Here is a 23,404-nt window from a genome sequence, read left to right as displayed (position 1 = left end):
ATCTTCATATGTATTCAAATATGTACATATAACTGCAGTGGAAATAATAGTGATGCTCTCCTTTTATTTCATTTAGATAATGTTCTCTGGTTAAACAACAACCATTATACGAAACACACACTTTGGTAATTATATTATTTAATAGCAATAATTTTTAGTAATAAATGAATAAATTGTGGCATATTTTGCTTAAGGCTTATATTTCAATATTACTGAGTGACAGTAATTAATTTTAAAACAAAGCATTTTTGCAAATCAGCTTGTTTACTTGAATATTTTTCTTCACAATGTACTATTATTATTTCAAACGCAATTGTATTACTGCCCAGCGGGAAAGTGAGAAGTAGGTTTTTAGAAGTAGGTTTTCGGTTTTAAGTCTACTGGAAATCCTGCTTCTTTTAGCAGGCGTAGGGGTAGGAGTTGAAAATTTCGCTCCGCTAAATAAGGGTGGGTTTCTGAAACCTGTGGATTTTTACATAGAAACCTCCTTTACCCCTTCCTTTTGTGTGTCACCCCCGTGTATTTTGAAAGGAGAGACGGCAAAAATGTAAGGGGTGAAGGAGGTTTTTGCCCTTCCGCTTGTATGAAGAAATCTCTGGAAAATAGCATATCTTCCACATCGTTTTTCCCGCTGGGTGCACGACTGGTATGTATATATATACACATATTTGTATCTGTACGTGTAAGTATCCTGCGGATGATTTGAATTCTAGGCCAATTAAATTGGGATTTTGGTCGCACATGGCTCTTCATGACCTTTTCTACCCCTTCAGAACCCCTGGTGCATCCTTATCTCTACCCTTCGCCTTAACTTGAGTGCCAATTGTTGTGCCAGTCTGACACCGAAAGCCAAGGATGTGAAAATAAAATATAGAGACAAAAATGAATATCTCTTCAAAAAGTCTTACAATCTTAAATAAATAAAAGAAGGAACTCAACGCTAAAGAGATGGTTTAAAAGTGTTTAACTCATACGCAACGTGGTCCCCACTTAATTAAGAGAAGGAAGAAATGCACATGCGTTAAGTTATTAAATAGGTATTAGCTTAATTTTATGCATATGTATTAAATGGTACATTATTAAAATACAATTTATTAGGTCTTCCTTTTTTGCCAGCACTACAGATTCAATGCAAATATTCCCAACAAAGTCAGGAGGGAGATAGAAAAAGCCGGAGAAAGAGAAAGAGAGAGACAGAATGAGGCTGAAACCGAACCTTAGGTTTAACATTATACCCAAAACACACCCACACCCAGGTGTTCAGTGTGTTGGGATGCGGCTAATACCTTGTTAATTATTTCACACGCACACACAACTCAAATTCAGTGGGGTGGACCTTAGTTAGTGGATAAATTCAAGGTTGCATCCCACTACCACTAAAATATTAATACTGGCGTAGATTGTTTTACACTACCTTTAATTTTGTGGCTTATTCATTTGATTTTAAATATTAATATTGAATGTCTCATGAAATGTCCTAAATCTACAACATAATAAGAGAAAATCAATGGGTTTGGACAACCCATTTCCAGCGTGGACAGATGTCCTTCAACTCGCTTCCGCTGTTGATATATTTGTGTACATAGAAGTGCATGTTTTCTTTCAATTTCCGAAGGATCTCAATCGAAACGAAAGAGTCAAGATTGAATCGCAACATAGTTTGTTTCCTTCTATATTTTCAAATATAAAATAGGACATAGGACATGCCCTATGAATGTTAAACTGATAACGGGATTGTGTTCTATTGCGCTACACTGACAGCTTTGCTTCTAACATGTCTGATCATGTCCTATCTCAGTGTGACCATGCGACTATTACAACACAGGTTCACCTTAATGCTTAGCCATATAAAAGCTCCTGTTTTCTAAGGTGTCACGTGTTTGGCTTGTTTGCATTTGAGTTTGTGTGTGCTTGTTAGCCGTTTAACATTTCTGACACGCCAAGCGCAGCCACTGAAACTGTAACGGTAACAGGAGAAGAGGAAGCACCAGGCGGGATAGAAGGAAGAGCAAGAGGAAGAGCAATAGCAACAGCAACAGCAAGGCGAAGAGGAGAAGGAGGAGGAGAAAGAGGTAGAGGATGAGGAAGAAGAGGACTCTAGCGAAACGAAACCAAACGAAACGAAAAGGATTATGCAACTGCCACTGACAACGGGCAACACATTTTGCACCCAGGGGGCCAATAGAAAGGGACGGGGGCACACCGAGCGAGAGGGCCATAGGGGGCTAGAAAGAGATGGGGCGCGACACAGAACAGAACTCTTGCAAATTATACAACAGGCAAGCCCCGCAAAACAGACAACTGCAGACCACCGCCCGTCTCAAAATGGATGGACGTATGGACAGCGAGCAAGACGGGGGAAGGCAAAAGGGGAAGGAGATGGAGAGGGGAATGGGGAAAGAAGAAGGGGATACAAAAGAGATGGGGCCAGAAAAACATCAAGCAGCGAACCCAACAAACAGTGCTGTCTGAAGTCCAGCAAACAGAAGCTATGTCTAGACTCTAGAAAAACCTCTCTGAACATTAAAAAATATATATTTTCCCAAAATGCATTACCTAAAAAATAGTTCTTGCCTATTGTTTAATCAAACAAGTAAAGTTTGGGTAACCATAAAATACATAAATTCAATTTGAGAATTAATAAACTAACTGCATCCCAATCTTAATAGAGTCCAAGATATTCAAGTTTGTTATTAAAATAGATTTATTTACATATGTGTATTTTGATTTATCTACACTATCGATGATATTTTTTGTGGTTCATAAATGTAATACATATATATATAACCATTTTTAAGAACTTAGTAACAGTAACTTACTGTTTTAATAAATTCGTTAGCTTGTATTACCATTTAATGTGCTTTTTAAAATACCATGACTGAAGCGGGGTCTGAGATTGTATTAAATATTGAGCCTGTATTATTAAGACAAGGCAAGCACAGATGCTAGTGCAAAAGAAATTTGCCTTCTTATTGACCCCTTTAAATAGCCAGATTTGGTGAGCAAGCTGAATTAGCCGCATTACTGGGAGACGCCTGCTGTTTTTAGCCGGTTCTATTGCTGCGCTGCTTGGGCTGTTTGACCCAAATCCTATGCAATATTATCGTTTTGCTGTCGCTGTTGTTGCTGTTCGTTCCCTTTGTTGCTGTTTGTGTTGCTGCTTGTCAAGTGAAAATAATTTCCAGCAAGGAGGAACAGAACAGAACAAAAATCGATTGGCGATAGGCAACTGTACAGATAAGAACTACTTTTCAAGGATCTTTCCGGCTCATCAAACACTTTTTAACAGTCTTGGCTAAAAGTTGGCAACTTTGTTGGAGTTTAAACTTTCGAACCCAGTACATATAGATGAGCTCGGTTAACGATTTTCATTGTGATTGAGAAAACTTATCCAAGTTATTTATTCACGTAGTGATAAAAGGCCAATATTAAGTGAATTTATTTATTTGTACTTTCTTATTTGTATTTACTAATTCATTTGAGTGATGCTGTTGACGAGATTAAAAGCATATTTTAAAAGAAAAAGTTAATGTGATATTCGCAAATTCCTCTTCAATACAAAACAAAGATTCCACTGCGGTTTTCTTGTTTTAAATGATTACTCAAAGTTTTTTGGGAACATACCGTAAACGCCTTCATTAAAGGTGTTCTTAGAAACAAACTTATGCAAATAGCTGGAAGAATGTACCATTGATTTAAGCTCATCTTGATTACTCACCTAAAAGCGCTTGAAACAAGCGAGACTTAAATATGCGTATAACGCGTTCGATTGCAATACGCAGCGCCCGATCCTGTGGCTCAGAAAGTCTGGCGTGATAGTCCTCGAGCAGCTCGAGAGCCCGATGAGCTTCTGCAAAACATCAAGAAAATCATCATCAGTATCATTGTTATCATATCATTGTTATATAATATCATTATTAACACTCTTCTGATTACCATTTCTTTCCTATCTAGTAGGTATAGTTTTCTTTCTTTATGTCAATCTAACTTAGTAAATAACTTTACTTACTTTTTTAAGTAACTCCTAACTTTCCATTATATTTGCTCATTAGTCGGAAATATTGCATTTACAAAATATCCTAACAGAGAAAGGACATTAAAATCATGTAAAGGTTCTTTGCATTTGTTAGCATACGTATATAATATTCTTGCTTAATAAGTCATTTAAATTAAAATCTTTAAAAAAGATTTATGTTTATGCTTGTTATTATTATTATCATATTAATGGCACGTTGTATTTTCCTATTATATTATTTATTTTTCAACTTTTTAGTTCATTTTTGAGACTTTTTAGTTATTTAAAACTCAGTTCATATTTAATACAAAAAGAAAACATTAATAACTAAGTTGGGCATCCTTCATTTGTTTTTGTTTTTGTGCTTGTATTTTTTATAAAACATGTTTGGGGTCTTATATGTAGGATGGATACACCAAATCCAAAATAAAATCCAAAAATATATTTATGCGGTCTGTTAAATTTCCTTTTCGCGATTAACTGACTTGTTTTTTGCACTGTTCTGCCTTAGAAAAGATTAACTGAATTCTATAAGGGCGTTTCTAATGTAATATTATATTTAGAAGGAAGTATGCCTTGTTAGGCCGTACTTTGTATATCGGCAATCCGCTCCTCCTCATCCTGGCTCATCTCCAGACCCGCCTGCCCGAAGACCGTGGACCAAAAGCCCCTTTCCGATCCCTGGTCGGACTCCTGGATGTGGGATCGCTGCTTGGGCTTCGGTTTCGGCTTCGTTTTGGCCTTCAGCTGTAGTTCCGACTGCGACTTTTCGAGGCTCTCCCGCTCGAGGGTTTCGATCATGGTGCGAAAGCGACTCAGCTCCATTCGCAGTCCCTCGGAACTGTGTCGACTCGACGAGGAGACGGACAGACCGGATGCTCCGGATGTTCCAGATACTCCCGATATACCAGATATGCCGGACAGCAAGCGACATCGAGCTGCTCCCGAGGAGGAGGACGAAGGGCCCTCCCACTCATCCCGGGAGGCATCGCTCTCGGACTTCTCGAAGTAACCCGACTCCACGTCCGGAGTTCGAACCATCGAGGTGGAGGAGAGCATGTGTCCGTATTCCAGGAGATCCTGGGCGGAATAGAAGCACTCCACGGACTCGCGGACACTGTCGCGTAGCGAAGAAGGACACTTCAGTGGTTCGGGATTGGGATCGGGATTGGGATCGGGATCGGGATCGGTAACGGGATTGGGATTGGGATTGGCATTGGGACTGGGTTCCTTTTCCACATCCCCAACATGAACGGGTATTGCCCGCCGATTGGCCGCACCATCGATTTCTTCGGTAACTTCTACGGCTTCCGCCGACGTTTGAATCAAAACCACCAGCGGTGGCTGCTCTTCGGCCGCTCGAATCTGCGGTTTCTTCTGCGGCAGCAAGGACTCCTCCTCGGGCTCCTCCTCGTCGTCGGCAGGGGAGGAGTCCTCCTCCTCCTCCTCGCCCTCCTCGTCGTCGTGGAAGGTCTTGTCGTCGCTGCTCAGCAGACCCTCGTTGGGATCGCTGCTCTTCTCCCGATCTGAATCCGAGTCGGAATCCATTTCCGAGGACCAGCAACGAGACCTCTCTTCGCCTCCAAGTTCCGCGGCGAACTGGCCCGACTTTTCAGCTATATATCATAGCCATAGTTCGGGGGCTGCTACCGCCGATAAATCAATAAAGATTGACGCTTTTTAAACAATTTTCTCTACTTGTTGGCCCCAGTTATTCCCTTTTATGTTTCTTTAATTTTTTTTCTTTCGACTACACTTGATGCTAATTCTTTTTCTTTCTTTGGTGAAAATAATATGTCTAAAGGTAGAATAATTGATTTTAATAAAACAAACTTATGATATGAAACCAAAATATCGCTGTAGCTTAATAAATCATAGTCTCGTGTATGGAATATCATATCATATGGATCTAGCATACCCCACATTACCTCTCGGAAATGAAAGAAAACTATATTTATCTGAACACCGCTAAACAGCTCCTGAAAGATGTTAACTAAACCAAACTAACTAAACCAAAGGTTTTAGAATGTTTCGAATGTGATGTTTCTGTTTTCTGTTCGAAAGCCTTGCAAACAGTTTGTTATCCCCATTTGGAAAGGTCAGCGGTCAAGTCCCATCCTGTTGGTGATTGTCATTCGTCCGACGTTTGCCAAAAAATTAAACACATAATTTATTATTATAATCGAGTCGCATTATGGCCCCTCCACACACACATACATACATGCATACACACGTACATGCATACACCCTTAAATAAGTATGTGAGGCAACAATGTATCTGTGTCCGCAGTTTGATGTCCTCAGAACGCGTCAAACGGCGACGTTGACCTTCACTGACCATTTGCGAGGCTGCTGGCATCCCAGACCGTTTTCCCATTTCCCTCCGTCTCGTGCAGCTTTTCTTTTCGCCGCTCTTCTTCATCTTCTTCTTCTTCTTGGCCATTTCAGTTGACCAAATATGATTTGTATGTGACATAATCAAATGAAATTCTTTGTCTGCATTAATTTAGTTTTTGTGGTTGTTGTTTTAGGGGTTCTTTAGAGGCAGTGGGACATTTCTGTCACAAAAGTCCCATTATAAGTAATTAGAGCCACTTTTCAGTGAAATGTTAAGGTATAACAAACTTTTGGCACAAGCGAAGTTAAATTATCTACCGAAATTACAATTGAAAAACTAATACCAACTTTCCTCCGCATATAGTTTAAAACTTTCCCAGCACATCAATGTTGCTTTGCATAAACTTTTTAGTGCACTATTGTGCTGCAATTTGTAGCTACAACACAAAATACTCTTAAGGCGAAGATCCATTTGGTTGGATGTTAAATTCTTCTTCAATAACATTTGATAGAAAGCAAGTTAATTTCATTTGGTATTATTCAGAATTTGAATGAGTTTCTCTGTTTAGAAAAGGCTTTGAAACACAAAATCGAGTCATAATATCAACACTTTAACTTATAGATTAATCTAGTTAACCACTTGTAATAAACCATTATAATTTCTTAAGTCATGGTAATCAAATCTATATTGTTTGTAAAATAAACATTTTGTTATTATTATTTCTTAAGTATCTGTATCTGATGGTTTTAATTACTTAGAGGATTTATTTTGAGTTTTCAATCATTTGCAAGCATTTGATATTGTTTGCTTCTCTATGAACTAAACAAAGTTCCCACTTCGCCATTATTTATACGGCAATTAAATGGATTTCTACGTAATGGTAAAGAGTGATATATACCGCGAAATATAAAAAAAAAGGTGGGAGTGGAAGGGGAGGGGGAAAATATGTGCAATTTTTCGCTTACCTTGCTTTTTCACTGGCATTCTGTGAGCGGTGTTTCTGCTACTATTTATGGTGGTGCTCGTGGAAATGGCAGCGGAAATGGCGGTGGTGCAGCAGCTTTGAGTGTGGTTCAACGCCGCCGAACTCGGAAAAGCTTGGGTCGCAATTTTGAGAATTTACTGGAGTCGCTTTCGAGTAGAAATATGCGGAGATATCGCTTCGGCTTTTCGTCCTTTAGTTCTGCGGGCACATATATGTATATATATACTATATATATATATATTTGATGTATATACTTTTTGTATATAGCGAATATAGTGTGTTTTATGTACAAATATTATTGTTTTGGCTTTCAAACGAAGTTGGAGATTTGTTTTCAATTTTGCGCTTCTTAGTTTGTTATTTTTTTTTTGGGCAGTTTTACGGTTACATTGACGTGTGCGTTTTCTTTCGATTTCGATTTATTTGAGAATTTTACATTTCAGTGGCCCGTTCTCTACTTCTGGTCCTATAGCTCTTGTATTGCACTTGAAATTCGGTTCTCATCGAAATATAGTTTTTTTCTTCTTCTTCACAACACAACACCAACACAAAGATCTTCGATAGATTTATTTATTCACTTTATGTTATTCAATACTCCATCCACCATCTAGAAGGCGAAAAACAAAATAGAACTGTTAAAAAACAATAACCCTTTGTCTTGGGCATCAAAACAAATTAGTTGTATAATCATAAAAAAAATTACGAAAACGGCAGACACACGAGGTGCAGTTGAATGCGCTTCCGATTGCAACGAAAAGTTTGCAGTAGAACCTCAATCAAAGAATATTTTTATTCAGAAATGAAATATATTTTTAGGCATATGTTGTAAAAGTTTATTTCTTATAGCTATTTTAACTATTAACTATTTTTACTCGAACAGAGTGCATCAAGTGCTTGTGATCAAGCTCATTTATCATTGATAACAAATTTCTATTAAACTTGTGTTACTAACAGATAAATGAGATACAACCATTAACATTAATAAGATACTGATTTGGTTCAGTTGTTTGCGCTTCTGTTCTTGTCACGGCGGTGTTTTTAATTAAGGGATCACTGTACTCATTTTTTTCAGGCACTCATATTTGGGAAATGAGAAAATTGAGAAAGCAAAAACAAACAGCGTCGCGGCGATGTTGAAATTTTCGTCTGGCCGTTTGTTTTGCGATCGCTATTGTCGGGCTGATTTTATTTACATATTTTCGCCAGTCTGTATGAGTGCTGGCAACTTTTTTGCTATTTCAGCAAAATGTTTTTTTTTCTTTTCTTGCAGTTGCTCTAGTTTCACAGAAAAAAACCAAACACAGAAAAAAATACAGTGGAGGTAGAGTTGAAATGTCAAAGTTGGGTTCTTTTCTCTCCCATTTTTTTTTTTTGTTTTTTTTTTTTTGCTTTGGCTCTGGCTTTGGCTTGATAACTTGTTACATTGGCCAGGTTGAAATTCCGAAATTCCGCACACCCGCACCGCACACAGACACACGTCCAACTGAGGCAATAACGGTGCTCTGCTTTTGGCCCTCAGTCGCCTCTGCCACTCTGCTTCTTCTCTCTTGGCCCCCTTTCTCTTTCCGACCGAGAATCCCGAGCGGTTCTCAGTCGGTCGGTCCAACAATTAGTGTTTGCATATACACCAGATACTAGATATATATCAATGCTTCTTTCTGCCTGTGTCGGATGCCTTTTTTGCTCCTTTCAAAAGTTGCCAACGCGATATAATCCAAGCCAATATTTAACCAAATAAACGAGAATGTGGCCCACTGGTTTGCGATTTATGCCATTTTTGCATCAAATGCAAATAAATTTTAGATCGAGATGTTTGCTTTTCATTCAAAAATAAAAAATTCGTATATATCATAAGAATACGTATCCTATTTTATTTAATAAAAAACTAATTTTTATTTTGTAATAAATTAACGTCAAACGAATAGTTGATTTAGATCCAATTTGGTTTTAATCAAATAAATTGTGAACAACATTTAAAATAAATTGAAAAGTTATTGAATGGTCTTTGGTAGTTAAATTTATCACAATTCAAAATTTTTCAATGCCACCCATAAATTCTCTAGAAACACATCAATTAATCTAAAGTGTGCTCAAATATGATCTATAATATTCCGATCATTTTAAATCAAAACAAACCTCACTGTGCGATACTGCGGTTAGCTGTATTATTAAACTCTATCAAAATTTGTTTATGGGAAAATAAATAAACAATCAGCACAACACAGAATTGGTTAGGGTAGTCCCAAATTTGATTGTTAACAGGAAAACAAATCAAAATAAAATATGTTTCGGCGAGGATTAATTAATAAAACATGTTTTGGTTTTGAATTTTTTCAAAAAATTTTAAATAGAATACTTATTTACTTATTGAGTTATTGACCTAATCTGCCTTTCAGAACTTTTAATTTTCCCGATAACGGCTTGTTAAAATAACAAACGCTTTCTGGCTGTTATTAAAAAAATTGACACAAATAGCTGGAAAATGTCTAAGCCGGCAATTTGAGCTGCCAGGTTCCCATTATTTTGACAGACAAGACTGGATCCTTGGGTCTCTATTAAACGAAACCCATCAGGCAAAGTCACTTTGATTAATGTTGTGTACGTCAGTGACGCGAATTACTTAAAAACAATTGAAGAACTAGACGGTCAATATACAACGCCAAGGAGGGCAGACAAAAAGGGGGAGAGAAGGAGGAAAAGGAGGATGAGGAGGAAGGAAGTGGCCAAAGGGGAGGCCGAAAGAGAGCTAGCGACTGGAAACTAGGAAACGCGCAGCGGGAAAGACAACAACAATAATAATAACACTAATATTAATAACGACAGGGGTAACGACGGCTGGGTTCAATCACCTTTGGGAATTACGTACCGGTTATTACGGTTATTATTATTATTATCCGACCCGTACAATTTCCAACCGTTGTGTTCAAGTATTTCACCCTGCATTGCAAAGCGGATATTTTACATTATTTACAAGCAAAAATGTTGATTCCACTTAATAAAACTATCAATACAGCGGTTTGAGGCGAATGCCTGTGAATCTTTTTAGAGCTTTGGATAAATGAATTTTAAATTAGTTCCATTTCAAAAATATTTTTCACATTTACCCTCTCAATATTTCTTTTTGAATAGTATTTAAGCAGCCTAAAGTCGAGGTTATTTTTAAATTGGCACCCCTATTTTCCCGTGTACCTACGCTTTGTTTGATGTTATGTGTGAGTTGGATTTCTATACATTTAATTTATGTGCGTCATTTGTTTCCTATTTTTAATGTCTTTCGGCCGCTTGAAACACTTTTTATTATTTTTTCGACGCACACACGTCGTATAATTGATATCTACACTTTTACACACGCACATCTATGTACAATTGTATTGCCTATTTTTATGGTGCTCGGGTCCTTTTTGGTGAACATTAGTGTAAGAGATTTGGCACAGTGATCGCTGGAAAAGACATTAACCTCAGAATTTATTTAATCCATCCAATTTAATCTTTCGAATAAAATCAAATGGATCTTTTATAATCTACAAATAATTACTCTGTAATATGCTATTTGTACTTTTAACCTTTTATTTCTATAACCTTTTAACCTTTTATTACTATATTTATATGAAGAAACTTTTAAACAAGTTGTTTTAACTGAAACAATTTGTTTATAATAATTTTTTATATTTTAAATGTTCCTTCTTTTTATAATAGAGAGTCCTTGCTTGTAAAAGAACTATTAAAAAAATAACAATTAAATATAGTTAACAATATAATTTTCGAAATATTTTTTTTATATTGGTATTAAATATAAAATCATAAAGATAAAATACTTATTTTTAGCAAAAATAACGAAATTATCTTTGTTAGATTTTGAGCACATTAAATTGGGGCTTTGGAAATTAACCCCAAATATAAATAATACCCCTAAATAAATAATGATACTATTTAGAACAAAATTTTAATTATTTTGGTAATCTTTTTTTCTTTAAAGCCAGCGGCCACTGTGCCCCATACTTAAACTCACACACATGCTCGCATTTACCTGCTGCAGGCGCGAACCCAGAAAAGTATGCAGCATAAAGGAGAGCATATGCAATAAACACTCAATTTCACGCACACAAACGCACGAAAACTCACACTTGCAGCGAGATATTAACCGTTACGGATTGACGTTCGCCTGGCGGATTTTTGACCTTGACATGTCGCCCGTGGTTGTAATTGTAGTTGATTTCGGTGGACCGGAGTGCGAGTATGTTGGAAAAGGGGCAAATCGGAGGAAAATCGAAGGGACAAGCGGGCGGAAAACTGGGTCGCAGATAGGTGGTGATTAATTATTCAGCCGCAGCATAATTATTCGAGCGTTGTGGTGTGCGTGTTATTTATAGACTAGCCGAAAAAACAAAAAAAAAAAAAACGAAGATACTACAATAAAATAATACACACATAATGTATGCACAAAAGAGGAAGAGAAAGAGAGCATGTGGGAGAGAGCGAGAGAGCATTGTAAACTTATTAATTCTAATACCAAAATTTGCACTCACGCACACATCTATCTCAATTCCCATTATTGTAAATTTTTCCCACTAAACGAATATTCAAAAAGGGATGCTGTGTGCTTCACACTCACACACACTAAGTGCAACTGCAGCGGTACACACGGAAAAAAAAATCAGCTGGCTGCTGTACCGTCTCACACACATATACACGTGCCTCTTTGGCAATTATTTGATTTTTCCTGTATTTCCTTTACATCATCTGTATTTACAACAACATCCCTTGCATACACACGCACACGAAGGCAACCACCGCACACACACAGAAAGAGCAAAAAAAAAGGAGCACCTTCAAAAAAAGTTTAATGTCCCTTTTTTATTCCTGCAGGCCAATCAAGGTAAATTTTCATGTTTCTTCACTTTATCCTTTTCTTGCTTTTAATTTTTCTTTGTTCACTGACACCGACTGTATTTTATGCTTCACATGCACACACACTCACTGGCAAAAAGGACATGCGTTTGGCACAGCCTTCGGGCATTTTATGTTTAATATAAATAAGTAGCGGCAGCACGTTGGAGAATATATATTACGATTTTCTGCTCTGCTCACGGGAACACTAGTTCTAGTTGGAAACAGTGTTACCAGAGCCGGTCAAAGCTATAACCCCAATAAGAATTCCTGGTCCTAAAGTTTAAAAGGAGCGCGCGAAATGGGTATATTGTGAGATTCCCTAGAAAGGTTCAATGTACGTTAAAAGGTAAGCGACTGATTGTTGTTGTTATATAATTAAGTAACTTGATCTTGTTAATTATTAAAAAAACTTAATTTACAAACTTAAACTTAATTCCAATGGTATGTTACCAGTGCGGTAACCCAATTTTTACTAATACTGTCGAATACACTTAAATTAATTGGCAACAATGCACATTCAACAACGAAAGACTAAAAACTATAATGTTTAAAAGATTGCAGACTATAAATAGACAAAACATTTAAGTTAAATAAATGTTAGCTAATCCTATTAACTTATAAATTTTTTCATTTTTGTGTATAATTCGTGAAGAAAAAAGATATAAGACTCAACAAAAAATCTGTAACAATCTAAATCGTTTTGTTGAAACATTTAAATTTGAATCTCTATTTTCCCTAAGTTTTGATTGGTTTGGTTCGGTAACACTTTAATTTGGTAGATTAATCAGAGACGCGCAACTTCAACCCAAATTAAAAATTGTATTATTGGCATACAGAATTAAATATTTAAAAGGAATATAAGAATTAAATATTAACCTCATATATGTATAACTTATGCTCCTGTTTAAACAGCACTGGAAAAAATTAATTCAATTTTTAATTACCATTGTTTTTTGCCACAACATAATGTAATATCTTTACATAACGTAAGGAAAGGTTTCCATTATATTTCATCATTATTTCGTAGATCTAAGTGGGTAATTAGAAGACTTTAAATTTTAAACATACAAAACGAAAGTTGTATTTATTTTTGAATTCGCTAGCGTCAGGCCGTCAAAACAATATAGTTATGGTACAGGATTTATGCTTCGTCCGGCTGGCACTTTTCCCGGCTGGCGGGTTTCGGATTCCATAATCCAGAACCCGGATTTCGGGATGCCTGCAGCGGGCGCAGCTCGGAAAAAAAATGCTTACATGATAATTTTTTGTTTAAAAATAGTTTTAACAGTAGGTCAGTGGCGGAAGCTCCCAGGGTTCCCAGATCCCTGATCCCGGCTGGGTAACTTAGTTTGGGGAACACCTAGAGGTCGCCGCCGCCGCGCTTTTGTAGCATCTGGGCAAATCGCTGGGTGATCAGCAGTGAGGTGTCGATAAATCGGTCGACGCAGTTGCTCAAACACGTCTCGGTGGCATGGTCCAGTTTGGTACTCGGCTTCCCGATGCATTTCTCCCAGCAGATCTCGTTGAACTCGTGTATCTGGACCGAGAAGCACCGGTTAACAATAGGGTTTTTGTTATGATGTTATGTTTGTTACGTCCTCACCTGCGCGTTGACCTGTGCCTTCTGTTTCTCGATCATGAAGAACTCCTGCAGCTCCTTGTCGTTGCTGGCCTGGTTCTCAAATTCGGACATGGTGTGATTTTCAGTTAACAATCTACGAAATAACCAGAGTCCGGAATTTTATATTTTTTGAGGTTTGAGTTTTGAGGTTATATAAAGACGGCAATGACAGCTGTGCGGTGTGGCCAGGCAACTCTGAAAAAATACCTCAATAATGCCAGAAAAATTTAAGTTTGAACGCATGTTGAGATCTTAAATAGAAAGTTAACGTTGACTCAACTCGCACTGGAATAAAATGTATAAGAGAGAATTAAGATCTTGATAACAAAAAAAAATCTGGCCATTTCCGAGGATGTAATGTATTGGGTCAGCATAAATTTGCGTGGTGTATTCTTGTAATTACGAGGATGGGCAAATAATTTAAAACTACTTAAGAGTAAAGTTGAATACTTTATAATTAAAATTCAATAGAAATTAAAAATAGTTAATAAACAAATAAATATCTATAAATAACAAATGGTTTTTTTGGTCCTAGCGATACTTTCGTGTCACGGCATCTGGACCAATGTTTGCGCCGATGTTGAGTAGGTGCTGTTCGAGGAAAATCAGTCGGCCACACTGGCGCCACCAACTTTTTAGTGCTGGGAAGTAAACGATAGGAATATTTTGATTGTTTACAATGTATATTTTACATGCATATATATTTTCCTTATGTATAAAACAATAAGTGTAATTTTAGAATCTTCTATATTTTGATCGGATACATGTTGGCTTGCAGAAAATATCTGCAAACATACATACTTGATGAATCTTCCATTTCTTATATCCTCTTCTATCGAAACTGATAAACGCGATCGAACTAAACGCGAATATTCGATTCGACGATACCATCGTTAGTGGATACCCATCTCTGAAACTCGGGGAAAATATTCGCTATTCGTGGCTTGCTAGCTTCGCAATTTTTAGCTCCGCTTCACCCGCAGACTTGTTTTTGGATCGAACGCGACTATAAACAAGGTGCGACTATATCGTCGGCGGTGCCAAAAGTTTTCCTGCCGTCTCGCCACCCGAAAGTTCAAAATCTCGCTGGCGTTTCGGGTTTCCAGTTTCAGAGCGGACCTCTGAATTCCGATTCTGCTCATCGGTTCGTCTTCAGGGAGTTGGCATATCGAACTCCAGTGCCAGTGACTCTAGGAGTCGAGGGAGGAGCAATCCAGGAGACCCTCCGCAGGAGGAATCCATGGAACTCCAGTTGGACGTGTAGCCCTTGCCACTTTCGAAAAAAGGCAGCGGAACGGTGGGGGAACTCTTTCTAGGGGTAAAAAAAGTGTAAAGGAATCCCACGTAGCCAAAACGCAGGTATCTTCCTTCAAATCTGAGCGGGACAAAGTTGCAATCCCAGGGGAAAATCAGAACATCCATGCCGGAGAAACGCAGAGCGCTAAAGAACACTTATTGGGTATGAAGAAGGAGCAGTAGTTATTTTTTTGTTCCGAAAAGGAGGCACACCAGCCGAAAACTGGGACTGCAGGAGGAGCACAAGGGAACCCAGCCAGAGGCACCACCAACCGGCAATCCTCTGATGGCTCTGGCCAGCGGAGGAGACGAGGAAAATGGACGACAGCAGCAGCGGACGCACTTCGCTGGCGGACAGCGCCAGCCTGACAAACTCCTCGATGCGCAGCGGTGCCTCCTCGCAGAACGTCTTCGACAACAGCGATGGCATGATCCGGGTATTCAACTACTTGACCAACGAATACGAACGCTTCTATCCCAGCATGCTGTGCGAGGAGATCTGCAACGCGATGTGCCGCCAGCTGAGCATTGCTCCGACGGCCCAGCTGCTCTACGGGATTCGGGAGCACTCCACCTCGCGCAGGCCCGCGCCGCAGGTGCGTCTGGAGCTCACGTGGGCGCTGCCCGGGGAGCGTCTGAGCCCCCAGCTGGTGTACGTCTTTCGAATGCGCTTCCGGGTGCCCGAGCTGGACAGCCAGCTGGAGCTAATCGACGGGCGCAGCCACAAGTTCCTCTACGCCCAGATGCGCTACGACATGCGCAACGAACTGATCCTGGAGATTCGCTATCCGGAGCACAAGGACAAGTCCACGGGATTGGCGGTGATGGATATGCTGATCGACGACCAGGAGCAGACGGACGACCAGCAGGCGGCACGCTCCATCGAGAAGCTGTACAAGCTTTACTTGCCGCCGAGTTTGTGGCGGGCGCACAGCTTCTTCGTGGGCTCCAAGATACGCGAGGTGTTCCGCAACCTGAAGGCCAACTCGCCGAATGTGGAGCGCCTGAAGTGGCACTACGTGCACCAGGTCTCCCACCTGGCGCCCACCTACATGACCGAACAGTTCACCTGCACCGTTCAGTACCTGCCCAACGAGGAGATGCCACGCGGCGGCGCCCCCATCTCCGCCAGCCTGGCCCACACGGTGAGCAACTCGACGTCGACGCTGGCCAGCTCCGGTTCCACCAACACGCTGGCCACGCTCACCGCCAGCTCCACCCACAGTGCCAACGGCGGTGGCGGCAGCGGCAAGAAGGGCAAGCGCCGCTCCACCAGCTCCGGCATCGACGTCTATGTGCGGGTCTTTCCACACGACTCCCTCGAGCCGGGACTCAAGGTGGCCAGGGTCACTTCGGAAGCCACGCTCAAGGTAAAAGAGATTACTCTGAAGCTATTATTTCGGTTTCGTCTAGACTTCTGATCGTTTATTACTTGCTTTTTTCTCAGTGCCTAAAATTGAAAAAGCTTCTCATTTACACATTTTTTGGATTTTATTGCATTTTTAGAATGTTTGTTCGATTGTGAGCCATTCGGTTTATTTGTGATTGGGAAACCATTCGCTTGTTTCAACACGTTCGACACGTTCGTTATAGGCTCTGCCATAAAATTATTAGAGAGTTCCTTTATACCCATGTATTGACTTTTTTTGTAAATAATACCCGTCTTTATTTCAAAAGTAAAATCTTTAACTTCTACCAACACCAGAGAGAAATTGTCCTTAAATTACAGCATAAAATTAAATGTATATTTTGTTGTACATATGTATGTACGTATATAACTTAAATTTATGAAGAATAAGCTCACATATTTGCTGGTAGATATATTGTGTGAATTTGAATGATCGTTAAATTGAAAAGGTTTCATTTTCCAACTTATTATAAACCAAACCACCAACCATCCTGTCCACGGACTCTCCTGCTTCATCTTGAAAAACATGTTTATTGGTTTACCAGTTCAATTATAAACGTGCCGCCCGATTGTCTCGATCAGGGAAACAGCAATAATGGCTTATCGGATGCTAATGTGCGACTTTCAGGGGGCGGGGTCAAGCTGCTGAAAAAGGCAGTCACACACAACGTATAAACAAAAAAACTTATAAAAACAAACAAGACAAACGAAAACTGATAACGATGTTTGCTTGCAGTGGATTCTGGTGGGCGGCGTGGAGGGTATTTTCATGATCTCCAAAATCAGCGACACTGATGTCAGGCTCGAAATCGTTGGACTGCCCAAAGGCTACGAAATGCACTTCCGGACGGAGAAGGAGATGAAGTCCTTCATTTCCTACCTGGGCATCTATATCAGGTGAGTATCTATATTATAATAGATATTGGTAACTGAAATCAACTTATTTTTGATATCGCATCGATGTCTAACTTGTTAATCCCATTAAACTCGATCATTTTTGTGATCCCCTTGCAGATTGTCCAGCAAGTGGATGCAGGACCTGTGCCACTCCTACCGCACGCCCTCCCTGGAAGAGCTGAGCTCCCTCTACTGCCACGGACCCATTGGAGGCGCCTACTCCCTGATGAAGCTTCACGAGAACGGCGACAAGTGCGGCAGCTACATTGTGCGCGAGTGCGATCGCGAGTACAACATCTACTATATCGACATTAACACCAAAATGTGAGTAGCCTCCTCCAGCGAGTCCCAATCTCAGATCTGTACTTATACTTAAATATTAAGTAAAAGCCAGTTATCGGGATGTGACACAATTAGGCACAATTACAATTACACAAAAACTAGTTTTATCAAATCGCTCTGCTATCGGTAGTTTGTATACCCTTGCAGACGGTATTTCCTATAGAAATATGTCTATTATGTCTATGTCTATTATATTATGTCTATTATGTATATCTATTCAACATTTGACATTTGAACTTTTTAAATAATAGAAAATGAACTTCTGTTCAGCATTAATGCAGGTATCTTTTAATATCAATATGTACATGTCACTCAAAACTTCTTACTCCAAACATTGTTATTTAGCTTACGTAGCAGGATTTGAACTATTATAGGAAAAAATACATGGTCTAAAATAAGTTTGAACCATTGTTTTATATACCAAAGCACCCTTGTATTGGGGTTATCTTAATCAAGTTAAAACCTAAACCTAAAATAGGCCAATATTTTAAAAAGTTGCATATTAATAGATTAGCATTTGTCTTGCCAAGAAACGTGGTTTATTCATATCAATCATAATTAGAAAACAACAAAGAACTCACCATACATAATGACTTTTTCGTTTACAGCATAGCCAAAAAAACGGATCAGGAGCGTTGCAAGACGGAAACGTTCAGGATCGTGCGCAAGGACTCGCAGTGGAAGCTGACCTACAACAACGCGGAGCACGTGCTGAACTCGCTGCACGAGGTGGCGCACTGCATCCAGGCGGACAGCCCGGACCGCTTCCGCATACCCGCCTCCAAGTACGACAAGCCGCCGCTGCTGCTCCTGCTGCTGCCAAAGAACCTCAAGGCCAAAAAGACTGACCTGCAGCTCAGCGAGGCGGAGCTGCAGCGCCGCAACCCGCAGATCTTCAATCCCAAAACGGACCTGCAATGGTATCCAGGTGAGTTACTGCTTCTAAAATCTTCCTAAGGTTTTGTCTGAATCCCATATCTTCCGTAGACTCGATCTCGCTGAGCGACGACGGCATGATGTTCACGATGCGCGGCGACTGGATTCAGCAGAGTCCCGTGAAGGACGTCTCCGTCACGATGAAGATGCTGAAGAGCGACGGCAACTTCATGGAGTTCTTTCGACTGGCGCAGACCTGGAGCCTCATCCAGTCGCCGCAGTTCCTCAAGCTGTACGGCCTAACTCTCGCCGATCCCTACACGATGGTCATGGAGTACTCGCGCTACGGCCCGCTCAACAAGTTCCTGCACTCGGTGCCCAACGTCAGTCTGCACTGCCTCCTCGACCTGATGCACGGATTCGTGCGCGGCATGCACTATTTGGAGGACAACAAGATCATCCACAACTACATACGCTGCAGCAACCTGTACGTGACCAAGTACGATCCGAATGCGTACGTGCTCGACGCCAAGATCAGCGATCCCGGCTATCCACGTCCCTACCGAGAATCCGAGTGAGTACCTCTCGATGGTCATGTTTTTCTTTTTAGTTGTAAGAACGGTGAGAGCTTTGAGATCAGCAGCATTCGTCACATTCATAGTTTCCCATTGCAACACAGGACGGAAAATGACGTCGAGAGTCGAGCTATTTATAAACCTATATATTTTCCATATAAGAAGCATATGGCTTATCGCTCTGGTTGCTCAAATATGTATTCAGATATTCGTCACAAGGGGTTGTTCCCTTTGGTTTAAATGTTAATAGAACATATGTAATAAATATTTAGTTTATTTAGTTATTTAGTTGCTCTGAAGTTAAGTATATATTATTTATTTACTTGTAAATATACTAATTCACATTGCAAACTCCCATTCTTCCGGATCACAGCTCGCCGTGGATTCCCACCAAGTATTACCGAAACCTGCAGGCGGCCAAGCTGGACCAGAACACCCAGCTGTGGGCCTTCGCCACCACTATCTACGAGATCTTCTCGCGATGCAAGGACGACCTGCGGAGACTGCGGCAGGATGAGCTGATCCGGCAACGGAATCTCGATGGCAACATACTCAAGACGCTCGATCCGGACATCTGCCCCTCGCTGATATTCGAGACGATCATGGACGGGTGGTCCGACGACGAGGACAAGCGCTTCAGACACCACGAACTATTCTCCCGCCTCAACACGATCAAGGCGGAGATACTGCCCAACTACATGCCGCCACCCGAGATCGCAACGAGTAAGTGTTTGCCGATCTGCAAGTCCCATTAGTTCACACAAGGCCACAAATGTAACCGGGGATATGCCTCTTTTGAAATCCTTGATATTCATTGTAATTTGAGCATCGCATAAAATAGAAATTGTGATTAGAACTAGTACAAAACTTTATCATACATTTAAACAGGCAGAGAAATGTTACGAAATTGATAAGAGATATTTTTTATATTGGTTCAAATTGCGATTACTTTGATCTCATCGCTTTAAAAGCAAAGCTATTAAAAACTATTGGCATTTAAAAGTAAGAAAACATATTTGTCTTATCTTTATATTACTATTTATATTTGAGGAAAGCATTTAAAATGGGATGCGAAAGGAAACTAAAAAACTAATTATTTGAAGGGAGAACAATTGAGTTTTGAATGGTACAATTCATACCCTTCAGACATATATTTTTATAAAGTTAATTTCACTAACTGATTGTGTTTAAACTCTATGTAATTTGCCTTTCCACAGATGGAACGGGGGACGAGGAAGTGGTGGAGAAGAGCGCCGACCTGCCCTGCCACTATCCGTTCCCCGGCTCGCACATGCTGATGGTGATTCCGCTGACCCACGAGTGCCGGGTGATCTACAACATGGCGAACAAGATCGGCCAGGGCCACTACGGCACCGTCTACAAGGGCCACCTCGAGTTCAACGACAAGGACCAGCCGCGCGAGCAGGTGGCCATCAAGATGCTGAACACCACGCAGGTGTCTACTGATTTCCAGCGCGAGATCGGCATCATGCGCAACCTGGATCACCCGAATGTCGTCCGGTTCAAGTACTGGGCGGAGAAGTCGCACTGCATCATCATGGAGTACCTGTCCGGTTCGTTCGACAACTACCTGCGCTTCGAGGCGCCCAATCTCAAGGATCCCCGCCTGGTGGGCTTCGCCCTCGACATCGCACATGTAAGTGGTTTCAGGGTTGAGATTTCTCATCAAATATAGTTTATACTCGGGTATGTCTTACACACTGATGGATTTTAAATAGTATCTTATTCAATTTTAAATAAACTGGGATTTATTAATTTTAACCTTGTTGATAATGAAATCGCTTTAAACTTTTAAGAAATTGTTTCCCAAGTACATACCAAAAAATCTTTACCATTGATGGTGTCGTTAAATTCTTAAGATCACGAATTTCTGATAACTTCGGTGCCCCTTTTGACTTCTAATCACATTGACGTCTTCCTTTGAAATTCTTTACGCTGCAGGGCATGAAATACTTGTCCGGCATGGGACTAATCCATAGGGACTTGGCCGCACGCAACATTCTCGTGGATCACAACGGCGATGGCGATCGCGTCAAAATCTCAGACTTCGGACTGGCGCAATTCGCCAATTCCGATGGATATTACTACGCGAAGAGCAAGCGAGATATCCCCATTAAATGGTAAGAGCAAATGTTGTTGTACTCTAATCTAGGATAAATAAGATGGTTTTCATTGCTGGAGTTTAAAGAATATAGTTAAAAAGAAACTAAACTATTGATATTTATACAAAAAGAAATTAAATTATTTGAGATCTTGTTTCTTTTTCCGTATAAGATCTCTTTGAAATCCAACCATGATTATGAATCATTCTAGTTTTAATAGTGATTTAAGAGCTAAACTTTAAAAGTAATATGTGTTAATCAAATACGTTGTTCTTATTTACGGACAGGTACTCCCCGGAGGCCATCTCCACCTGCAGATTCTCATCCTACTCGGACGTCTGGAGCTACGGCGTGACGCTCTTCGAGATGTTCTCCCGGGGAGAAGTTCCCAACCTGGTGCCGATGCAGACCTCGCAGGAGGACTTCCTGAACCGCCTTCAGAACGGCGAACGGTGGGTTCACTTGGCATTTACCCTCGAGGGTTATCTGTTGCCCAAATTAGCCAATCTGTGTTCAGCTGTCAACAATTTGTCACATGTTTCGTGGCCTTTTGATAACCTTTCAAAAAGTGTGTCGCCACGGGCCATTTTTTTATTGTATTAAAGTTCATAGCTGGTGGATCTAATTTGATTAGCTTTTATTAGTTTGGGCTGGAAATACCCGAACGTTATTTTGGCGATAGAAGAGACTCACGGATTGAAATTATTCTTCCCATACGAAGCCAGAAAAAATTTGTTGAAATTTAACAAACATATTTTAAAGATCCCTTATCAAAAGATTGGTCATTAAATTAAAGTAGACACTTTGTATACTTACGGGTGCGCATATATATAATACATATTATAGATAGTTATCTGATGTTTTATAGATTTGATTGTTTTTGTTTTGTTGTAGACAATTTCAATATATTTATTAATAGAAAGACAAATCCATTTTAATATGAATGCAAATATGTAATAGCAAATCTCGGACATATTTGCAGCTTGAATCGGCCGATCAGTTGCCCCGACTTTATGTACGACCTGATGCTGTTATGCTGGCATGCCACGCCCCGTTCCCGCCCCAGTTTCGCCACCATCGTGGAGATCATCACGCGGGAAGTGGCCACCAAGGTGGTGCAGCCCGCCGATGGCCACCAGTCGCCGCCGAATCTGCCGCCGGAGGTCGAGTAACAGGAGATGAGTGTTCGGAACACCTCCAGAATGATATACACCTATCTAGGAATAAGACTTTTTAAGATGTTAGCATTTAAACTGTACGTTTTTAAAACAACAACACAAGCGACCCCGCACCATTCGACGCAAAAAACCTCATACCAAAACCCAAAAACTCACGCCTTTGCAAGCCTTTTCGGATTCTCGCCAGAACTTAGTTTTATACTTGTGCTCACCATTGGCGCCCTTCCTCGTCATCACCCCCCTCTTGACTAAGCGAAAGTCCCGGCTTTAAACATACATATAAATATATAAACAATTCTCAACCTACTTTGTGTTATACCTCTTAGCCCCCTTTGTTAAATATTGTTAAGCCTGGCTTCAATTTTTTGTAATGCCCACGCATAAACACTAAACACTAACTAAATATAATGTGTAAATAATAATTGAACTAGTTAAGGGTTTAAACAAAGAAAAAAACGGCAACACACGGTAATTTATAGTACGCGAAAGATTGCGACCGGAACGAAAGGATCGGATTCGCAATTTGACTAAGATAAATCTACAAAACATGTGCACATATAGTCCTAAGGTATGTCAATTAATGTTGATCAAATGCCATTTTAACCTACAATACTTCGAAACAGAAACGAATTACATATACATATATTTACAAGCTATACAAGCCACTATACAAGCCGGTATATGCACAATCACACCCGCAGGCACAATAACTTATTATTGATGTTAACGAGAAAGGATATTTCCGAAATAAATCAATTTTCTTACGTGTTTAAAAGCGAGCTTTTATTTAACATCATTGAACACAATATCAATATCGGGATTATCTGGGCGAGTTCACAGGAACCTTCGAGTATCTGGCT

General features: G+C 40.1%; 3 protein-coding genes across 22 annotated transcripts in view; 1 reads left to right on the top strand and 2 right to left on the bottom strand.

The window, feature by feature from the left end:
• LOC108091061 (disks large 1 tumor suppressor protein) overlaps window positions 1-12,441 on the bottom strand; it is a 48,622-nt gene extending 36,181 nt beyond the window's left edge. For 12 of the 20 annotated variants that reach the window (XM_017190027.2, XM_017190030.2, XM_017190031.2 and 9 more), the window contains exons 1-2: window positions 4,606-5,606; window positions 3,719-3,850 (exon numbers count right to left, since the gene is read on the bottom strand). In XM_017190027.2, the coding sequence (XP_017045516.1) occupies window positions 3,719-3,850; window positions 4,606-5,563 (1,090 nt within the window). In that variant the 5' untranslated portion in view covers window positions 5,564-5,606. Of the gene's footprint in view, window positions 1-3,718; window positions 3,851-4,605; window positions 5,607-7,318; window positions 7,946-8,760; window positions 8,811-12,316 lie in introns of those variants that run through there. The other 8 variants (XM_017190036.2, XM_017190050.2, XM_017190049.2 and 5 more) reach the window with 3 other exon arrangements.
• Window positions 12,442-13,284: 843 nt separating this feature from the next.
• On the bottom strand, window positions 13,285-14,038 carry LOC108091032 (mitochondrial import inner membrane translocase subunit Tim8). The gene is made up of 2 exons (XM_017189983.2): window positions 13,832-14,038; window positions 13,285-13,765 (listed from the first exon to the last, which is right to left on the bottom strand). Exons 1-2 carry the CDS (start codon window positions 13,919-13,921, stop codon window positions 13,589-13,591), a joined length of 267 nt encoding a protein of 88 aa, XP_017045472.1. The 5' UTR covers window positions 13,922-14,038; the 3' UTR covers window positions 13,285-13,588.
• Window positions 14,039-14,689: 651 nt separating this feature from the next.
• Window positions 14,690-23,319, top strand: LOC108091082 (tyrosine-protein kinase hopscotch). The gene is given in 11 exon segments (XM_017190087.2): window positions 14,690-15,458; window positions 15,460-16,515; window positions 17,290-17,450; window positions 17,568-17,774; window positions 18,401-18,720; window positions 18,780-19,242; window positions 19,617-19,966; window positions 20,461-20,900; window positions 21,206-21,384; window positions 21,654-21,818; window positions 22,349-23,319. Coding segments are annotated over 11 exon segments (3,558 nt in total). The 5' UTR covers window positions 14,690-15,431; the 3' UTR covers window positions 22,539-23,319.
• Window positions 23,320-23,404: the final 85 nt, after the last annotated feature.

This window comes from Drosophila ficusphila, unplaced genomic scaffold (genome assembly GCF_018152265.1).
Source record: "Drosophila ficusphila isolate 14025-0441.05 unplaced genomic scaffold, ASM1815226v1 contig_198, whole genome shotgun sequence".
NCBI lineage: Eukaryota > Metazoa > Arthropoda > Insecta > Diptera > Drosophilidae > Drosophila > Drosophila ficusphila.
This window is presented reverse-complemented; position numbering and strand designations above follow the sequence as displayed.

Bases quoted from the DNA above. Each gene is read 5' to 3' on its own strand.
- LOC108091032 (XM_017189983.2), bottom strand. From the start codon at position 13,921: ATGTCCGAATTTGAGAACCAGGCCAGCAACGACAAGGAGCTGCAGGAG. The intron at 13,766-13,831 runs GTGAGGACGTAA...TTCTCGGTCCAG, and splicing joins AGGCACAGGTCAACGCGCAG to ATACACGAGTTCAACGAGAT.